The 22,826-nt window shown below is 35.1% G+C and overlaps 1 protein-coding gene and 1 long non-coding RNA gene across 2 annotated transcripts; both read left to right on the forward strand.

The window, feature by feature from the left end:
• The first annotated feature begins 393 nt into the window (after positions 1-393).
• On the forward strand, positions 394-1,002 carry LOC141695862 (pectinesterase inhibitor-like). Its single transcript, XM_074500070.1, has one exon. The coding sequence runs from the start codon at positions 394-396 to the stop codon at positions 1,000-1,002; it is 609 nt and encodes a 202-aa protein (XP_074356171.1).
• A 2,318-nt stretch (positions 1,003-3,320) lies between these two features.
• LOC141698445 (uncharacterized) lies at positions 3,321-6,472 on the forward strand. Its single transcript, XR_012565096.1, has 3 exons — positions 3,321-4,280; positions 4,945-5,102; positions 5,873-6,472. It is a non-coding gene; the product is annotated as an uncharacterized LOC141698445 (long non-coding RNA).
• The last annotated feature ends 16,354 nt before the right edge of the window (positions 6,473-22,826 follow it).

Here is a 22,826-nt window from a genome sequence, read left to right on the forward strand (position 1 = left end):
GATGCTGATTAATATTGTGCGTTAAGAGCTATCTGGAATATATAGCACAAAATGTAGTTCTGACTTCTGTGCATAATCACTCTTTTCAACTGTCAAACCTGTTCTCATATAAACACATCTTCATAAATTTTGAATAAATAATTAAGAAAAATGTAAATAACATATTAATTTTGCAAGGTAGACCTGACTGAGTAAACCCGAATGTAACAAGTATAAATATTAGAGGATCCAGTTAATTTGCAGTTCCTGTTTGAGTGGTTTGCCGTAGCTTGCAAACTGTGCATGGCCATTCTACCTCATTTATCTCCCTACCAATCAATAAATCAGGAAAAAACAAAAGTCAAGAAACAAAGAAAAGCATAATCAAACGAAGGAGAACAAATGAATTTAACAATGTCAAGCTTCATTTTCCTCTTATCTCTAACCATTTCCTTTACGCTTTTTCCCTGTCCTACTACAGCAGCTGCCGCCCCTGTTGACCCTGCCCCGGAAGCCAAAACTGTGCCAAATGCCTCAGCCGTACCAAATGACCTAATCACACAAGCTTGTGCCTCTGCACCAAACAAAGATCTTTGTCTACAGACAATCAATGCAGACACCAAGACACCGAAAAAAGACATCAATGATCTTGCATTTATAACATTCGAAGCTGCATCCACCAAGACCATCTCAAACATCGAGTACATTACACGGACAAGTGAGAATACTGAATCGGGTGATGCAGCGGATTCTTCACTAAGGCAAATCTTTCAAGATTGTGAACAACATTACGAGGGGGCCGTGGATGATGTCGATAACTCGGTTAACTACTTGGCTAGCAGAACAAAAGAGGATGATATACAAATTGATGGATTGCTGAAAGACGCTATTTCGTCGATTGATGCATGCCAGAAGAATGTCCAAGGGAAAGGTCCGAGAGGAGATCAGCTTACCAAAATGAATCAAGAGCTCTTAGACTTGTTGAACAACGCTGTGGCAGTCTTTCATCTTATTAAATATTAAGAAATAATAAGGATTTCTTACATGTGTCGTCGTTACTTGGAACCTTACATTGCTATTTCCAAAGAAGAAGTAAAGATCAAATAAAGCCTAAATCGTGAAATTGCATGTGCATGTAAATTTTACAAGCTATTAATGCACCACCTTTAGCGTATTTAATCATTTCATATGCAATCTTCATATTTGTAGAAACATTTGAGGATATACTACTTATATCGTATCTATATATAACTGATGTTTATGTTATATACATATTGGGCCTCTTGGCTGACGCTTTATAAGGGTATAAGTGGTAAGTATTTATCAATGAGTATTTGTCAATGAGTATTTGTTGTTAAGTTGATAAGTTATAAATTGATAAATTAAATGTTAGTACGACGTATTTGTCTCGAGTTATTTTAATTTTTCGCCTTTTAATTAACTTTAAATGTAAAATATATATTTTAAATATTAATCTAATCTAAAATTTATGAATTAAGGTAATTATATTTAAAAAGTACTATTTAGTTTAGTTCATTTAAGTAAAAAAAATTATAATTTTTAAGTAAAATTATTCAAACACTTAGATTAATGATAAATATTCATCTGCTTTTGATTTATAAGTCATTTTTTTAAAATTAAAGTTATAAGTTACATATTTTAAAAAATTTCAAACGGACACATGATATTCATTAGCGGTGCATCCAAAAGTGAAGTTAAAATTTTTAAGAAAGGATTGGTGCTGGTAGTGGTTGAACTCTTATTCCCTTGGGGCAAATTAAGAGTCCCCGTGTATATATAGTATGTATATCTGTAATTATTAGCAAAAAAAGGTGAAATTTAGAACGGCATAAAAATGTACCACTTGTAGTATTAGAGAATTAGATGAACATATTTATACAAAAACTAACATGTAATGAAAGACTATGTTAATAAACAGAAGAAACTCATCAACCACACTATGTTCACTTATTCAACTACATTGCTTAAACTGTTGATATGATTTAATATTTGAAATTGTGTTAATGTGAAATGGAGACTTTAACACGTCCCACTCAAACTAAAAATGATTAAAGAATCAACTTAAATTTGAGAACTAATTGCGAAAATTGTCATGTTGAGATTTCGTAAAAACATGTCAGCAGCACTTGAGACACCATGTAATCGATTCGTATATTTGGCAACTTATTAACAGATAAAATGATAGTTGATATTTATATATTTATTGTGTTCATGAAAAATGTATTATGATCAATATCAATGATATTTTTGCCGTCATTATATATAAAAATTATATATAAATATGGCCGGAGAATAAGTTACACTCATATTTTCGAATAATCATCGTAATCAAATTAATTCTTATATATTATCGATAATTTTCCGATATTCTAACTTGACACTTGATAAAAGAGTACGAAATTATTTCTTATTAGCTAGGTCAGTTTATAGATAATTGTTTGGGTTCCAATAAATATTTTAATTGATAAATAAGTTGTTAGTTCTTGTCCCCTTTCTGACCAGAAACCCATTATGTGCTCTCTCATTCTTATTTGGACATCACTCCAAACAACTTATTTAACACTCTCGGGTATAAGTTATTTTTATAAACTTACGTCTTTTGGTGTCAAAAAAAACTTACGTCTTTGTATCCATATTTATTTACAAGATTTGTAATTTTACCCTCGAACTTCTATAACTTTGCATTTTATTCCCTGGACTATTTCACTATTACACTATAATCCTAACAGTTTTTAAAATTTACATTTAATGGTGTTGTCTCATCATTCTTCATCTTTTATGTTAAATTCACACCAGACAAGACATCAACTGTTATAAGAAAAATCTTATAGTGAACATGTATCTCAAAAATTGATTATATATAAATTCAAATATGTGTTAACTTCTTTTTCTGACATCTCAAATATTTCTTTGGCATTTACATTTTGCATATTATAATCATATGACAAATGATTCATCAATATGTACCACAATACACTACTAGAAAAACATGATTTAACATCAGTACTTAGATATCTGTTATTTTTTAAAATATCGGTCAGTAAAATAACCATTGTTGAACATAATTTTAAAAAAAACAGTAATGGTAGATTAAACATCGGTTTTCATTTTGACAGTTGTAAATTTTACTTAGACATCGATTCCATATGTAACCGTTGTCGATGATAAGTTTTAGAAAGTTAAAAAATACGCGCATCATCCCCGTCCCAAATTTTCCCACTTAAATCAAAACCAATATTTCCCCCGTTTTATTTCACTTTTACCAAAATAATTCCCTCGCCTCTCTTCATCTCACTCTCCCTCGTCTCTCTCATCTCTCTTTCTCTCTCTCTCTCTTCCTCTCCCTCTCTCGCCATCTCCCACTCCTTGGATTAAAATCTCTGTTGTCTCTCACATTCTCATTTTTTTATAATTTAGGTATCATTTGAAACCCTAATTGAAGTATCACTTCAATTGATCGAACTGAATCTTTGAGAAACACTAATTTATCGACCTGAATTTGTGTTTATATCTTTCGATTGGTTTTGTTTATTCTTCATCTATAATTAATTTTGAATATAACTCCAACTTTAATTTGTTTGTAGTTTTTTTTCAACATATCTGGAGCTTAGTGTGCTTCAATTTGATTATTAAGGTTTGAATTTCATTTGTCTGTACCTTTTTCTCACTTTTTGTGTTAATTATGTTGTTAGTTTTTGATTTGTGTATGTATTGTGAACTTCTCTACTATTATTTTGTACAATGCAATTCTCTATTTTATGTACATGTTATGTATATGCCAGAGGTTTTGTTATAAATATGTGAAACCTAAGCGCGCACTCCTTCTTGACTATGAAGCTGCATCTACATGAGATGTAATGTGAGTACAAAGTTTTTATTGGTATTTTTGATTGATATGTTTATGTTGCTTACTTTGAGTTTCTGAAATTCCTAATCAGTACTTTTTCAAATAAGAATATCAAGTAATTTATCAGATTTACCAGCATTAGTTGTACATACCTATGTGTTGGATGTTAATATTCAAGTTCGATTTTGGTAGTGCTGGCATTAAGCCTTGGTATGTCATGTTGGCTTAATGTGATTAAGCCTTGGTCTGTCTTGAGTGGTGGTCATATGAGCTTTCTATATTACTCTCTGGGCGTTTACTAAATCCTCAACTCGAAACTTCAGTACTGTCAATATGGTATATCTCCTTCAAAATTATAGCATACGGTATGAGCTTGAATTGGTAGAGTGTCACCTCTTTGGATGCTACACCTGCTGGAAGAATTCTGAACCGAGTAAGTGGTTGTTTTTTTCATTTTTCTAGTCAGCAATTTACTTCTTAATATAATTGACAAGATATATTATAGAGCCCGAGGTTTGGTGTTTAAATGTGAGTATGTGTAAATGTCAGGCTTAAATATTTTATGACAATAATTTTTTAATGTTTGTTCAGAATGATGTGAATTGAAGAGTTTGTGGGTAACACATATCATAGTAGTATGCAGCAAGTAAGCTGTATTTTGGCCCATTGAACACAATGCACGTTTACATAATTTGAATAATCACAGTTAAGTTTTTTAGCTCAATAAAACGACTTCTAATTTTTATTTACTTTTATATGCAATATTATTTTCTCTCCATGACGGTCCTTTCTTTTTGTCCAGATTAAACGTTTTGGTTCTCATTTAGCTTTTTTGAGAAAATAATGATGAAGTTAGTATGATATTTATATGGCTAAAGTTTGTTAAAGATTTATATAAGATTTTGAGGTTGCTGTACTGGTATATAGTACCGGAGGAATATAATTTCTTCTTAGCTTTTGTAACTAAATTATCAGAAATACAAAAATAATGATGATTCCCTTTGCAGCTTGTTTTTTCATGCTTATTTTAGTTAATAAGTAGTGTACTTGTCTCAATAAATTTTCCTGACTAGTTCGATCGATTTCCTATTGTATAGTGTTCAACTGATCAAAGTGCCGTGGATACTCGGATTCCGTCCTTGCTTGACGGGCTTATTTCTTTTATAATCCAACTTGTGGGAGCTATTGCTGTGATGTCTATAGTTGCTTGGGAAGTTTTGGTTATATTCATTCCCTTGATTTTCGCCTCCATCTGGTATCATGTTATACTTTAAACCTTAAATAATGTGATACTATTTATAAGATTCTACTTTCGCCGTCTTGACACTTGTGGGAAAATTTAGATACTGCAGTTCCTGTACAACTTTCTCAGTAGATACTCTATTTGAAACAACAAACAAACATTAATTATGAGATTCTGTCAACTGTGAAGAAAATGTTTTTTTAACACATTTAGACATAGTGAAAAAGTATTGAGTTGTAACTTCTATTGAAGTAAGATGCAAGAATTTACCACCACATTTAGACATAGAAAGCGAGTGTCCTTGATAGAACTTTAATCATTTTCTTAATGACTATGTGACCACCACCTTTCAGCACACCTATGAAGGATTAACCAAAACAACCATGTTTAATAACACTCCCAACTAATCTCGCTAATGACTCGGAAAATCATCTGATATGTAAATCTTTTTCTTAAGATTGAAAGTTTTAAAGATTCTCCAAGCGGCCTTGAATCTGTAGCTACAGGCCCAACACCAGATGTGGCCTAAAGTTATATATGCTCAGCATATTATAGAAGGCTGTTAAGGAGTTAATCACCAATTTAAGTGTACCAAAATTTTTAAATGATATAAATTAATATTATATGGTAGTATTTATATAGTATTTATATATATTTAATATTATATGTAATTGATAAGTGGATTTTATATCTATTTGGAACGCTTCATTACAGGCTTAAGTTGGTGTTTTGGACTCAATTTATTGGTATTTTTGATGTGTTTTTGTGTTATTACATTTCAGGCATCAGTTAAATGAAGAAAGGAGTTTTTCAAAGAAATATGCTGAAAATATATCAGAACTGGAAGCTTAGGACATTCTCAAGTTGTAGAGAATCTCGTTAGTTTCGCGTGGGCAGTTGAATCGCCTAATTTTGACGAGCATAACTCAAGATACGGCCAAAAGAAGAATTGTCAGAATTTTTCCAGAATGTCAGCGCGGCCGTGCCAGAGTCAGTGCGCCCCGTGCCCAGTAGAAGCACGCCCGGTTTCTGCGAATCTTGATTTAGTCGAAATTGAAGATTTTGAGAGTTCTGGTCATCTTGGAGCCTATATATACCAATAAAAAGATGTTTTTAACAACAAGGAGCCCTGGGAGAGCAATAAGAAGACCTAGAGAGCACGAGATGGCTACATAGAAGAAGCCTTTTATTTTCTTTGGTTTAGGCGATACTTGGATGCTTTTTTCGATTTGTCTTTGAACCCTAGTACTCTTATATTGTTTATTATCATGCTTTCATTGGAACCCATGGTGATGATGAGTTCGATTATGAACTAATCATTATCGTAGGGTTCTAACAGATTTATTTATGGATTTCTTTAGTTAAATTTTTTCGATACCTTAGTGTGTGGTGATTGTATGATATCCTAGTATTGGTTATGCTTATTCGTCTTATGTGCGTAGCTAACATATAAGATAGCGTATTAATCTATATTGAAGCGACAGTGAATATATAGGTTTAGAACTTGCCATGCTAGCATAGGTTCATGTGTTATGCATGATTCATAGGTAATTTTAACCATCTTACTTGCCATATGTAATCACGGTAGATAACTTGTTCATTAAACCTTTATGTTGTCAAATTCTTTAGACATATAGGGTCTCCACATAATTGGTGTCTATTCAGCTTCTATCTCTTTTATGGATGTCTGGGAGTAGGGTATTCGTACAGCGAAAGTTGGCGTTTACTAGTTTCGTGTTATCTGATTAGTTGTCATCACCATCACATGCTAAGGTTAAGAACAAAAAAGCTATTGAATGAAGTATTTAATGAAGTTAGGGTCCCATATTTGTCATATATATTAATTCAACCATTCTTGTTCTCTTAGTTATAATTGTTAGTTTAATTCTTAGTTATAAACAATCTCAACTTGTTATTTGTCTTAGCATTGGATAATAACCATATCATTGTTGCATAGGTGCATATTCTTAAATTAACCAAAGAGTCTTTGTGGGAACGAATCTGATTTATATATTATACTACTTGCGAACGCGTATACTTGCGTATAGTTTAGCGCGTATTTTCGCCCTAACAGTGTTGTTGGAGTATCATCATGCATTCTTATATATCTAATAATTTGGACTCTAAAAAGATAATTTGTTGGATATTACGGTGACATACCCTCTCATCTTCAATCTATTATGCTACGTTAAGATCCACATATATAAATCTAGGAACATAGTTATGATTGAATGGGAATGATGTATACAATGTGTGGTTGCAAGTAATTGTTGTGCTAAAATTAAGATCAACACACTGGATTGTTATTCATTGCTTTGTTGTACTAATGAAATCCATCAGGTTTTTCCAATAATACGCATGAATTACGGCCATGATATACAACAGTGGCTACTTTACACATGGAATAAAGCCAGGTCTGCTCTTAAAGAAAATCTAGAAGGTCCTTTAGCCAACAATCCATTGGCCTGTCTATTATGTCATTGGTTACGCATAAGTTATTCTGGAAAATCATCAACAAAAAAGTTCAAAGAAGACTTGCGAGAAATGTTCAGGGGGGCATTGAGCATAAAGTTCTAGTGGATAAAGCTCTTGTAATTGATCAACTACGTTGATTTACGCAAGTCATTAAGTATCGACTACTTGTTTTGGTAGTTTTACACATTGATATTAGTTGTACATATAGCCATAATAGTTTTTTTATAATGACTTATATTTTTTTGTTAGAATGTTTATCGGGAGGATTGTGTAAACTAGGCTATTTTGTTTGTTGATCTTGAATTTATTTAGGTAATAATATATACTTTTGAGTTTTGGGAATTAAGTTGTTAATATTGTGGTTAATATATTGTTTATTACATTAGTTATCAGCCAAGAAAAATGATTTCTATAGAGGGATATATTTGATGTCTGCATTAGTAAAACCGTTGTTAGAATCAACATTCAACAACAAATATTTTCATAAAATCGATGTTATAACACCACTTCAACAGCGGTTTTCAAGTAAAACCGATGTTATAACTATGTTCTGTCACGGTTATATCTAAAATATCGATGTCTAAACAGTCTTTTGATATCATACTTTTATGAAACCGATGTTATAACTTTTCACAGATATCGGTATATCACTAAGAATCGATGTTAATGTTGTTTTTATACCTTATGTGTTAGATGTTTAAATGGGCCTAATCTTCATAATATTACAATACTAAACTTGTAGTTATTCATTTATATTCCTAAATACTGATAAGGACATCAGAATCAACTCTATAACGTTGTGTAAGGTAATTATAGACATCGGCTAAAACCCGATGTCTTTGTAATAATACAATTAACATCACTCACGAAGACATCGCTCATTTTTTACAAAGACATCGGTTTTTAGCCGATGTCTAAGGCCTCATTTCTAGTAGTGATATTTACCACAATATAAATTTTTATGTTTTTCTAGTAGCCGATGTCTCTGATGGCTTTACTACTTTGAAGACATGACCACTAACTTGTTGTCAAATAAATCATATAACGTGCAAAACAATATAAGACCTATATATGATAAAGATATACAACTTCCTATATTAATCGAATATAAGTGTTGGTGAGACTGCGTAGCTGTATGAACAATTACGTGATAACTCAATATGAGAACAACACTAGAACATGACATGTTAATAATACTACAACTACACAAGAAATCAGAAGAAATAAAGAAAAGGAAAATAAAAAGAATTAAAAGATTAGAAGAAAGCTTGAAGTCTTTTTACAGGTCACTGAAAGAAGTTCATTAATATAATCATGCCTCAGTGAAGAATAAAGGTTAAAGACTTTCAAGATTTCAGAAATGATGAAGATTTAGTGTATAAGTGCTACCAAAAGATTTCAGTGTATTGGCATTGATTAAAGATAGATAATGTTTGAAGCATAGGAATCTGAAGAATTGAAGACATGGTATAGACATAGGTTAAAGAAGACAGCTGCAGTCTTGAAGTTATACTCACTGACAAGATTTTATTTATATGTTCAAGCGTCAGTGAAGAACAGTGAATGAAGTATTCAAGATTGTAGTAGCAATGAAGACGTTGTCTAAAGTACCAGAAAGGATTCTAGTGAAAGTACATTTGATTATTGATAGTCAGTGTTTGAAGCGATAAAATTATTGCAAGCTTAACAATATAATTAAGGCTATAATACGAAGACCTGAATCGGAGTTAGTCGTCTATGAATCAGACCAGTTGCACTAGGCGTCAACAACTCGTGAAAGGAATTTGGGTATTATTTTTAGAAGAATTGTTAAGTTTAGGAATGTACTTGGATTGAATGTTTATCTATTAAAGTACGAGAAGAGGTGCGTAGGGGTTACAGCTAAACAGCTCGAGGGATTGGCCTAGTTTAAAGTTTAATTGTTAAAGTAAATAAATTTATTTAATGGACTTTAATATAATTTATTTAATAAACTTAAAATGAATTATTTTATAAATCTAAATTAGTTTAATTATATAGGTTATATTTAAGTTTATTATATAAATTAATTTAGTTATAATTTAATCTTAAATAAAAAAAAAGAAAAAAAGAAAAAAGAAAACAAAAAGAAAACAAAAAAATAAAAAGAAACGATAAAGGAAACAAAAAAAAAGAAAATGAAAAAACAAAAGAAAAAAAGGCAACCAAATGGTCGCAGGTTGTAAATCAAAGGAACATGTACTTGTTTTTGTTAGTTAAGTACATATACTTCGAGTTGGTCGCAGGTTAGAGGCGCAAAGGTCGCAGGTTAGAAATAACTTGTGTATTTTCTAAGTAAAAATCCCCCAACATGTAGTAGTCGTAGGTTATACTCCTGTGGTCGCCAGTTAACTAATGGAATAAATTTTAAGTTCCAAGAATCCCACCATGTAGTCGCAGGTTAGCTGGTCGCAGGTTACAAGAATACACCCTGATCGCGGGTTACTCCTCAGCCACATCTTTGTTGTACAATCAATTAATTTGTGTGGTTCAATTTCAGCCACACATTTTGTTAGGAATATATGTGCATTAGTTTGATGATATGTTTAACAAAACACTTAAGTAGAAGTTTAGTGTTTGCAGCCTCAACGGATAAGACCACTTTTGCTATCCGTTGATGGTGCAGCTTTACTTAGAAATAAGTCTAGTGTTGTAGCACATTTCAGTCTCTGTATTTAAGATATAATTCTTAGAAGTTGAGAGAAAATATAAGTCATGTTGACTACTAGAAGATATGCAAATAGGAAGGCCAATTGTAAATATTTCATGCCTTGTAATTTTGTATAAATGAAGTGGTATCAACGGATGTCTTAAAGACCTTCAACGGATGAGAAACAAAGCTTCAACGGATGTCTCTAAAGCTTCAACGGATAGAGCTTCAACTGTTAACACATTACGGATAAAGCCATCAACGGATGAAGGCTTCAACGGATGTTCTGTTAAATAGCAGTTGATAAGTGGTAGTTGTAACAGCAGACAGAGGCACATGGGTTGACAGAGATAACTGAAATGTGGAAGCCTAATTTCAGGAACATCAGAAAAAGCAGCCGTTCTACTCTAGTACAAAGAGGCAATAGTCAACAAAGTACTTGAGTGATATGGAGAAGAAACAAGTGGAAAACTTATTTTATTATTGTATTTTTATCTTTGTCTTCACTTGTACACTTGGTGATATATAAACCAAGTAGCAGCTAGTAATTAGATAAGAATTTTTTCCAGTACTGTTTAGAAAAATCTTGAGAGAAAAATTATCTAGTTTGTACTAGGACGCAGCTGTGATCAACATCTTGAACCACAGATTTTCTGAAATACCATCTCTGGTGGAACAACAAATCCACCAGAAAAGTTTTTAAGGTCTGTTGTGTTCTTTATATTAGTGCTTGAATATATATCTGTCTGTATTAGCTTAAAGCAATTCACACACTTATTTATCTTGAACACAAAACCTTTAAAACTGCTCAAAACTTGAAAAAGTTTTGAGATTTACATTCAACCCCCCCCTTCTGTAAATCTCATTGTTAGTCTACTAGGAATAACAATTGGTATCAGAGCAAGCTCTTGACACACAAAGAGTTTAAAGATCTTGGAAACTAACAAAGATGAGTAAGAAGGATATTGGAGTAAAAATCTCAGTTCTTGACAAAGACAGTTATCACCATTGGAAGGTGAAAATACACCTTCATCTACTCTCCCAAGATGAAGGTTATGTAAACTGCATTGAGAATGGTCCTCACATTCCCCACAAAGTAGCCACAGTTGCTACGACCACAATTGTTGTTGGTCAATCCATTCCAAAACCTAGAGCAGAATGGACAATGGAAGACACATAAGAAGTCCACAAGGATAAGAAGGCTATGAACATTTTGTTTAATGGTCTTGACAAGGATATGTTTGATAATGTGATAAATTGCACAACTGCCAAAGAGGTTTGGGACACAGTTCAGCTACTGTGTGAAGGTACAGAACAAGTAAAAGAAAACAAAATGCAGCTTCTCATTCAACAGTATGAGTATTTTCATTTTGAAGAAAATGAATCTTTAAATGACACATTCAATAGATTCCAAAAGCTATTGAATGGACTGAAGCTGTATGGTAGAGTGTACCAGGTGAAGGATTCAAATCTTAAATTTTTAAGATCCTTGCCAAAGGAATGGAAACCCATGACTGTCTCCTTGAGAAACTCTCAAGATTATAAGGACTTCACTCTTGAAAGATTATATGGAATCTTGAAGACTTATGAACTAGAGCTGGAACAGGATGAGGTATTGGAGAAGGGAAGAAAGAAAGGAGGTTCAGTTGCCTTGGTAGCTGAAAATGAGAAAGAATGCAAACAAGAAACTGTGAGATCTACATCAAACTCCAAAGATGGCACAAGCAAATCAGAATCAAGCAAGGGTAAGGAGCAAGTTGCTGAGAATGAAGACAACTCCAGCCAAGATGACTCTGATGGTATTGATGAGCATCTTGCATTTCTGTCCAGGAGATTTGCAAAGATGAAATTTAGGAAAAACACTAGAGCCACTAAACCTCATAAGAACATGGTGGACAAATCTAAGTTCAAGTGTTTCAATTGTGGTATAAGTGGACACTTTGCAAGTGAGTGCAGAAAGCCAACTTCTGAAAAGAAAAAATTTGACCAAGTAGATTACAAAAAGAAATATTTTGATCTGCTCAAGCAAAAGGAGAGGGCTTTCATTACTCAAGAAAAAGACTGGGCAGCTGATGGAGAAGAAGAGGATGAAGATGTGGAATATGTCAACTTGGCTCTCATGGCTGATTCTGAGGAAAATGAAGTTAGTTCATCAAGCAACCAGGTAATCACTACTGATTTAACACAGCTTACTAAAGAAGAGTGCAATGATGCTTTTAATGACATGTCTACTGAATTGTATCATTTGCGTGTGTCTCTTAAATCTCTTGCTAAAGAAAATAGTAGGATTAAAGAGAACAATCTGTTCTTAAGTAATAGAAATGTTGTGTTAGAAGATAAGTTGATTGACCTAGAGAAAACTAAGCTACACTGTATATCTGTTGAAAATGAACTAGCTGAATTTGTTAAGAAAGTAGAAATACTTTCCAATCAATTAGAGAGAGAGCAAGAGGTGATTAAAGCCTGGAAGACATCCAGGGATGTTAGTGCTCAAATTTCCAAGGTCCAAGGAATTGAATCATTCTGTGAGACTGCATGGGATAAAAACAAAAAGAAATTGGAATTAATTGATGGGCTGTCAACGGATGTGGAATCGACGGATGATGAAAGTTATCCGTTGAAGGAAGAAAAGGAGCATCCGTTGAAGGTTCCTCAATTAAAACAGGCAGATGTTTCTAAAAGTGAAAATCTAAAGAAACTCAACAAAATATTTGGTTCAACTTCCAAGAACTTTGTCAAAGGAGAAGCAAGCACATCCAAAGAGTTCAGTAAGGTGAATATAGGGCACATGACCTTAGAACAGTTAAAGAATAGGCTCAAAGTGGTTGAGGATAAAAAGGAAACTAAAAGGAAATCTAATAGAAATGGGAAGGTAGGGGTTAACAAACATAACAATTACACACCTGATAAGTATGCTCCTAGAAAAAGCTGTGTGCATTGTAGTAGTGTTAATCATCTATCTGCTAATTGCAAATCTATTAAGAAAACTCCCATACCTGTACCCTCTTCCATGCCTAATATGTCTGCATCACCTCTGCATGTTATGCCTGTTATGTCTCAACAGAATCCTTATGCACATTTTGCAAACATGCCATATTTTAACAATCCTTATCTTGCTGCATTTAGTATGCCTCAAATGCCATACAATATGCCAATGTGGAATAACATGCTTGCACAATCCATGCCTTATCAAATTCCAAATGTGCTAAATGATTCTGTGACTAACCCTACACCTCAACCAACTACATCTAAGATCAAGGTTGACTCAAAGTTACCTAAGTCTAAAGATGCAGGAGGAATGAAGTCTAGGAGAAAGGCTAACAGGAATGGACCCAAGGAAACTTGGGTACCAAAATCAACTTGATTGATTTTATGGTGTGCAGGGAAAAAGAAGAAATCTATGGTACTTGGACAGTGGCTGTTCAAGACACATGACATGAGATTTCTCCCTGCTCACTGAGTTTAAGGAGAGAGCTGGCCCTAGCATAACCTTTGGAGATGACAGCAAAGGGTTTGCTATGGGATATGGCTTGATTTCAACAAGGAATGTCATCATTGATGAAGTTGCATTAGTTGATGGTCTCAAGCACAACTTACTGAGTATCAGTCAACTATGTGATAGAGGGAATACAATTTCCTTCAATTCAGAAGCCTGTGTTGTCACCAGCAAGAAAGACAATAAAGTGGTTCTAACTGGAGTTAGAAAAGGGAATGTGTACTTAGCTGACTTCAACTCTACAGATGCAGAATCTATTACTTGTCTCTTCAGCAAAGCAAGTTCAGTTGAGAGTTGGCTATGGCACAAGAAGCTATCCCATTTGAATTTCAAGACAATGAATGATCTAGTCAAAAAGGACTTAGTTAGAGGAATTCCTCTAGTTGAATTCTCAAGGGATGGTTTGTGTGATGCTTGTCAGAAAGGCAAACAAAGGAAAGCATCATTCAAAAAGAAGCTTGAAATAATAATTGATGAACCATTACAGCTGCTGCATATGGATTTGTTTGGACCAGTCAATGTATTGTCAATTGCAAGAAAAAGATATTGCTTAGTGATTGTAGATGATTTCTCAAAGTTTTTATGGGTCTATTTTCTTAAAGAATGAAGCAAGTGAAATCATTATCAATCACATCAGGCAAGTCAATAATCATCCTGACTTGAAGGTTAGGAATATCAGGAGTGACAATGGAACTGAGTTCAAGAATTTGTCAATAAGGCTGTTCTGTGAAGAAAATGGAATCATGCATGAGTTCTCAGCTCCAAGAACACCTCAGCAAAATGGGGTAGTTGAAAGAAAGAACAGATCTTTGATTGAGGCTGCCAGAACAATGCTTGAAGAATCAAAGTTACCAACATATTTCTGGGCTGAAGCTGTTAATTGTGCCTGCTACACTCAGAATATTTCTTTGATCAATCAAGCTAAAGGCATGACTCCTTATCAGTTGTTCAAGAGAAGGAAACCAACTCTAAACTTTCTTCATGTCTTTGGATGTAAATGCTTTATACTGAGGAATCAATCTGACCATAAAGGGAAGTTTGATGCAAAGGCTGATGAAGGGATATTTGTTGGTTACTCAGCTGGAAAATCTTATAGGGTCTACAATCTAAGAACCAACATTGTTATGGAATCTGTGCATGTTGTGTTTGATGATAAAAAGATTGATGGACTAACAGATGAGGGACACAATGAGAGACTCAAATTTGACAACATTGAGATATATTGTGATGATAGTGAAGAGGAGATTGATGGAGATGACACTTCAAAAGGGATTCAAAATATGCCCTTGGATAATGCACAAAATTCTGCACCCGTTGATAGAGGCAATGCAGTATCCGTTGAAAGACATAGTGCATCATCCGTTGAAGTACAAAATGAAGCATCCGTTGATCATAGTTCATCAACGGATAATCGATTTACATCATCAGTTGATAGAACTCCAAATTCCCTGCAAAGAACCAACAACTCAGGGGGAGTTTCAACTAATCAACACTCTGTCTCACATCATGACAATACTGAGGCCACCTCATCTAGAGCACATCTTCCACCTCAAAGGAAATGGACCAAGAATCATCCCTTTGAACTGATCATTGGTGATGCATCATCTAAAGTGCAAACAAGAAAAGCTACTCAAGATGAATGTCTGTATAGTAGTTTTCTATCTCAGGAGGAACCTAAGAAAGTGGAAGAAGCTTTATTGGATCCAGATTGGATATTAGCTATGCAGGAAGAGCTGAACCAATTTGAGAGAAACAAAGTTTGGAAGCTGGTACCCAAACCAAAGAACAAGAGTCCTATTGACAGAAAATGGGTATTCAGAAACAAGATGGATGAAAATGGCATTGTCATAAGGAATAAAGCCAGATTGGTTGCTAAAGGCTATTCTCAACAAGAGGGAATAGATTTTGATGAAACATATGCTCCTGTTGCAAGACTTGAAGCCATCAGAATTTTTCTAGCCTATGCAGCCCATGCCAATTTCAAAGTCTATCAAAAGGATGTCAAGAGTGCATTTCTAAATGGGAAATTGGAGGAAGAAGTCTATATAAGTCAACCTCCAGGGTTTGAAGATCCAAATTTTCCAGACTATGTGTATTATCTGTTGAAAGCACTCTATGGACTGAAGCAAGCACCTAGAGCCTGGTATGAAACCCTATCAAAATTCCTTTTGGAGAATCACTTCACTAGAGGTACTGTTGATAAAACTCTCTTCTTTAGGAATGTTAATGGCTCTAGCATACTTGTTCAAATTTATGTAGATGACATAATATTTGGTTCTAAAGATAATAAACTTTGCAAAAAGTTTGCTAAGATAATGCAAAGTAATTATGAAATGAGCCTGATGGGAGAAATAACCTATTTTCTTGGTTTACAAGTTAAACAAGTTAGTGATGGAATTTTCATTAGTCAAACTAAATATATTCATGATCTTTTAAAGAAGTTTGACTTAATGGAATGTTCATCTGCAAAAACTCCCATGGCCACTGTCACCAAACTTGAATTAAATAAGACTGAAAGGTCTGTGGACATTACAAGTTATAGAGGCATGGTTGGTTCACTTTTATATTTAACTGCTAGCAGACCAAATATAATGTTTGCTACATGTCTGTGTGCTAGATTTCAAGCTGATCCTAGGGAGTCTCACTTAATTGCTATCAAGAGGATTTTCAGATATCTCAAGGGTACACCAAATTTAGGTATTTGGTATCCTAGAGAATCTGGCTTTGATCTAATTGGTTATTCAGATGCAGACTATGCAGGTTGCAAAATAGACAGGAAAAGTACAACAGGCTCCTGCCAATTCCTGGGAAACAAGCTTGTATCATGGTTTAGCAAAAAGCAAAATTCAGTCTCTAATTCTACAGCTGAGGCTGAATACATTGCCGCTGGAAGTTGCTGCTCTCAAGTGTTATGGATGAGGAATCAACTCCTTGATTATGGACTTCATGTTGACAAAATTCCTATCTTTTGTGACAACACAAGTGCCATAGCCATAACAGAGAATCCTGTGCAGCACTCAAGGACCAAGCACATTGATATCAAGTACCACTTCATCAGGGAATATGTCATGAATGGTACAGTGGAACTACATTTTGTTCCAAGTGAGCAACAAATTGCAGACATATTTACCAAGCCACTTGATGAATCAACATCCACAAGATTGGTAAGTGAGCTAGGTATGCTTAATTACTCATAAAATTTATGTCCTTATTGCAATTTGAATTGAAGCCTGAAATGTATTAGTTGCTAGAACAAATTTGACTTCTTAACAAAGATTATTCCATCAACGGATATTTCCTATCCGTTGAAAGTCAAAATTGTTCTGTCAACGGATGTTCATTATCCGTTGAAAGACATATACATTTCTGGAATTTTTATCCGTCAACGGATAAAACTGAAGTACCTTTCAATGGATGACAGTTTACTTTATCCGTTGAAATGTCACATCAGTCGATTCAGGTGTTTCACAGCCGTTGATTCTATTCTCTTAACCGTTGATACTCATACATACAGCTGTATGTATTTGTTTTAAAGGTAGTTTTTAGAATACTTACAGTTTATTCTTAAACGGCTGAAATTCACTAACATATATTTATTGTTTAATCTTTTATTTATACTTTTTAATTTGAGAAAGTATATAAGCCCTTCTGATTTTTCATTTTTACTTTACGCTTTCTTGAAATTTCAAAGCTTTTACCATTTTCTCTCTGCAAATCCTTCAAGTTATTCTCTGCAACTTCTACTTACAACAATGGCACCTGTAGTAAAAATTATGTCTCAATCTGGGTTCATCTATGAGAAGAACAATTTCATAGCTTTGGTAGCAAAGAATGAAGCCCACTCAGATTATCACAAAATGATGGACTTCATCAAAAACTGTAAACTTAGCTATGCAATGCTGGAAGCCCCAACGATTTACTGTGAAGTAGTTGAGGAGATTTGGACAACTGCTGAGTTCAACTCCATAGATATGACCATCTCTTTCACTCTCAAAGGTAAAAATCACTGTGTTAACTGTGATGATTTACTAGCATGTTTTAAATTGCCTGAGAACAATGCCATGACACCACACACTGATAATGATGTATCCAGCATGTTAGATTCCATAGGTTATTCTCTTAACTCTGCTAGTTTAGGGAGTATTAAAAGAAAAGGCCTTAGGAAAGAATGGAGTTTTCTTGGGGATGCCTTTATCAAGGTTTTCTCTGGGAAAATTAGTAATTTTGATGCCATAACTTCATCTCTTGTTAATATGCTCTATATGCTTGTTTCTGATAGGTATTTTAACTTTAGCAATTATGTTATGCTAGAATTGGGTACTAGATTTGGTAACAAAGCTAATAGACCTAATAACATCTATTATGCTAGATTCTTTATGTTATTGGCTAACCATGTTGCTGAAGGTTTGGTCATAACCAATGAGAATAATAAACTCAAGTGCTGGGCACAAGAGAAAAGAGTTCTTGCAGATTTATTGAGAATGGATCTCAACAGCAGTGTACCATTGGTATATTTACCAATCATGGATGCACCTCAGGTAAATGAGGTAATTGTTTCTACAACTCCTACTTCTTACAACCCCTCTATGTCTTTATCTTCTAGTGTGCCCATGGAATCTGTGACAATGCCCCAACAGATTCCTACCAAGGTCACCAAAACTAAAATTTCAAAATCAAAGACAAAGAAAACCACCTCTGTTGTTTCTCAAAAGACAACAGTTGTAAAACCTAACCTTAACCCTGAGGGGAGTGAACAGGGTGTGAGTGGTGAGGGGAGGGGTGAACATCAAAGAAACCCCCAGGATAAGGAAGGAGAGATAAGTGCTTCCCAAGCTAGCCAAGCCATAGTTTCTCAAAAAGCTGTGGTGGTTGAAAAGGTCTCTAGCATATCCCTAGCTGCATCCTCCCAAAAGGATGTAACTATTGAAAATAGTTCCCAACCAGGAACACAGAACAAACGAGGGAGGGACACTGAAGCCAAACACTCGCCAACAAAAGCTTTTATTAGAAGAAAGAGGGCTAGAACCCAATCTTCTACACAGGGTGCACACACTGCACAGATACATCCATCTGTATCTATGTCTTCTCAAACTCAGTTTGATATGGCTCCAACAAATATGGAGTCACAGCCCCATTCTCTCACAATTCACACACATCAATCACCACACACTTCATCACCATCTCTGGATGTGGATATGTTATTCCCATCAATTCCTGATTCTCCCTCTTTACAACTCAGGGAGGAGCCCCACTCAAATACAGGTGATCATCATCTTTTAGATGATTTGTTGGATCACCCGCAAATTCTTTCAGATGTAATTGAAGGATCTGTGTCACCAAAACTCAAATCAATCCACACAGATTCAACAGTTATATCACTTTCAATTTCTACTTCTTTTCCTTCTTCAACGGATATCACTCATCCGTTGACAAGTGGTTGTTCTTCAACGGATAAGCTTAACAGCAGTTATCCGTTGATATCATCAGTGTCACCTTCAACGGCTATTCCATATCCGTTGATAGTCTCTACACACTCAACTGAAACAATCCCAAGTGTAGAAGACATGATTACTGTACAATCACTTTTAGGACTGAGGGAAGGGAGTGACAATTTGAGTGAGAGGCTGGGTTGCTCCCAGGCAAAAGGAGAGATTGAGAGCTCAAATAAGCATGCTATTTCTTCCAGCATGGCAAAAGTAAGTGAGAGGAGTACCACCTTAGTAGGTGAAGGTGAGGGTATGAGGAGTGTGAGCCAGGGGGAGCCCCTGATGCAAGAATATAGAGAAAAAGAGAGAAAGGCAGATACAGCAGATATAAGGGTGGATCCAGCCATTGCTAGTGAGTCAATGATTGTGGATGATGCTGAAAAGGAAAGACAATTTCAGCAACATTACAAAGCTGTAATTGATAACATTTCCTTGGATGCTGACACTTTTACTCATCCTGTGTCAGCCTATCAGTTGTTGGCTGCTCAGGGCAATGAGGAGGCAGAAAAGACACTACATCTAGTACATACAACAGAATCTCTTCAAAGGGATAAAGCTGCTATTAACAAGATGCCTTCTACAGCTGGTGAGTCATCTGAGGAATTTGGAGTAAATTCTGATGATGATGACTCTGTTTCTTTTGATGGAAGCATGAACTTAGGGGGAGATGAAGGCCCTAGTTCTATTCCAAATTTACCTGAATGGGCCTTGACAAAGGAGTCTACATCAGGGCAATTCAATGTCTCCTTAGTCAAACAAATCAGTACTATCCAACAGGCCATTCAGAAAACTTCACATGCTGGTACCAAGGCAATCCTTACAGCTCACCTGGACTCACTGCATCTCATGAAGTTACAGCAAGTAAGACAGAATCTGAGTGTGGATGAACTCAAGAAGGATATTGCTGACTTGAAATCCTACAATTCTGAAAAATTGGATTCAGTCATGCCCTATGGTATAATGAAGGACTTATTGTTGAGATTGAAAAAGGATTCAAATACTGAAAAGAGGCTGGCTAAGTTAGAAGACAGAGTCCAAGTTATTGAAAATTCTGTGGCCAGCATTCTTCACAACCAACAATCTCAAACAAGTCTACTTATGCAGCTGGCAAAGGCACAAGGCTTGACCCCTCTCCTTGATGATAACAAAAAGGGGGAGAGAAAAAGGGAAGGGGAAGGAGAGCCATCTACAAAAATCCAGATATCTAAAGTGCTAGTTCCTGCCATCACTACTTCTCCAATTATGCAAATCAAAGGAAAGCCTGATGGAATTGACCTAATCCAGCTAGCAGCAGCTGAAATTCAAGTGAAAGAGCAAAGGAGGAGAATTGATGAAAGGGTGCAACAAGTGTTTGGCTCAACACAAGATAAATCAATATCTGTGAAACATAGCACAAAGGTTGAACCAATCATTATGGAGCACAAGCCAGAAAGGAGGAATAAGGTTGGAGAGACTTCTTTCAAGAATCTAAAACCTATGGTTCTCAAGCCCAACACTAGATCCAGCAAGGACTCCACAAAGAACCCCCTAGACTTTGCTCAGATGAAAGAAGTGGACTTTCCTCTTCCAAAGCCTGATGAAGACAAAGTTTTGGGTGCTAACATCATAAAGTACAAGGAGACCAAGGACATAGTTGAAAGAATGAAAATGGCCATTATCTTTAGAGAGGGAAAGAGTATCTGTGTGATGCAAGGACATCCCAAATTTTCAAAGGCCAAGAGGGAAGAAACCAAAAGGTTGAAGAAAGAAGCTGAAAAACTCAAGGCTGACAAAAGAGCACAAGCAAAGCTTGAACAACAGCTAAAGTCAAGTCAAGTTGAAGGAGAGAAAGGAATTGAAGTCAGGGGTGAAGACAAGATTGCAAACCTAGATGAGGTTTTTGGGAGTATATTTGGTGAGAGTATGGAGGAAAGAGAGGAATGGCAGAAGGGAAACAGAAGAAAGGCCAAGGCACATAGAAGGAGTGAAGATAACACTGAAGAAACTAAATCAATATCTAAACCACTACCTTCCATACTTGAACCTTGTGTTGCTGATCCCACTATAAACATCCATGGTGAACTAATCATCCCAAAAGAGGAACCTATTGATTGGGACACCATCAAATTGCCTACTTTTTTAACCACTCTTCCACTACCAAAGAAACAGAAAAGAAAATCCAAATCTACACCTCCCCTAACCTCTAAGAAATTCACTCAAAAACAAAAACCTAAGCCTAAGCCACCCATTTCTAAAGATGATTATGTTCACATCTGTGACATAAAAGAAATTTCAGACATTGAACTCTATCTGGATGAGCTGGAGGATGTAAGGGGAATAGCTGCCTACAGACAGCTACCAGAGAGATTGGTGTTCAGATACAAAGGAGCTGGGGAAATAACATGGCCTCTCTACAGGATTCTGAATGAAGGCTACTCTACCTTGATCAGAGTTTTTTCAGCCATACAAAAGGATTCTGGCTTTACCAGGACTGCCAAGACTGAAATTCTCAACAAGATTGCCAACATAAGGAAAACTTAGAGGGAGCCCAATGCTTTGCCCAGAACTTTACTTATTCAAGAAAGGGGAATTACAATCCATAAATCACCTCATTGGTTGATGGAATTTAGAGATGATAAAGGAGTCAGAAGATTTTTCAGACTTGAAGACCAACTCAAGATTGCCAGCAATGAAACTCTCAAGGAAATGCAATCTAAGTTGGATATCAGTGATGAAGATGAAGCTGAATTGTACAGACAACTCCAACTCCAAATTGAGGAAAATGATAAAGGGCTAGGGAAGAAAACAAGGGAACAAAGAAGAAAAAGATGATTTGCTCAGACTAAAGGAGCACCCTTGGAAATTCTGTAAATCTTCAATTACCTCCTAGTACATACACTTTTGCAGCACTTTTAAATTTCTACTTAGTTTCAATTCATATATTTGTTAAGTGTTTTGTTATCATCAAGTTAACCCTAAATTTATGTCTACAATTCTTATAGACATAAATAGGGGGAGATTGTTAGGAATATATGTGCATTAGTTTGATGATATGTTTAACAAAACACTTAAGTAGAAGTTTAGTGTTTGCAGCCTCAACGGATAAGACCACTTTGGCTATCCGTTGATGGTGCAGCTTTACTTAGAAATAAGTCTAGTGTTGTAGCACATTTCAGTCTCTGTATTTAAGATATAATTCTTAGAAGTTGAGAGAAAATATAAGTCATGTTGACTACTAGAAGATATGCAAATAGGAAGGCCAATTGTAAATATTTCATGCCTTGTAATTTTGTATAAATGAAGTGGTATCAACGGATGTCTTAAAGACCTTCAACGGATGAGAAACAAAGCTTCAACGGATGTCTCTAAAGCTTCAACGGATAGAGCTTCAACTGTTAACACATCAATGGATAAAGCCATCAACGGATGAAGGCTTCAACAGATGTTCTGTTAAATAGCAGTTGATAAGTGGTAGTTGTAACAGCAGACAGAGGCACATGGGTTGACAGAGATAACTGAAATGTGGAAGCCTAATTTCAGGAACATCAGAAAAAGCAGCCGTTCTACTCTAGTACAAAGAGGCAATAGTCAACAAAGTACTTGAGTGATATGGAGAAGAAACAAGTGGAGAA

The sequence above is a fragment of the Apium graveolens genome, chromosome 11 (genome assembly GCF_009905375.1).
Source record: "Apium graveolens cultivar Ventura chromosome 11, ASM990537v1, whole genome shotgun sequence".
Classification (NCBI taxonomy): Eukaryota; Viridiplantae; Streptophyta; class Magnoliopsida; order Apiales; family Apiaceae; genus Apium; species Apium graveolens.

Coding starts and splice junctions, on each gene's coding strand:
- LOC141695862 (XM_074500070.1), top strand. CDS start 394: ATGTCAAGCTTCATTTTCCTCTTATCTCTAACCATTTCCTTTACGCTT.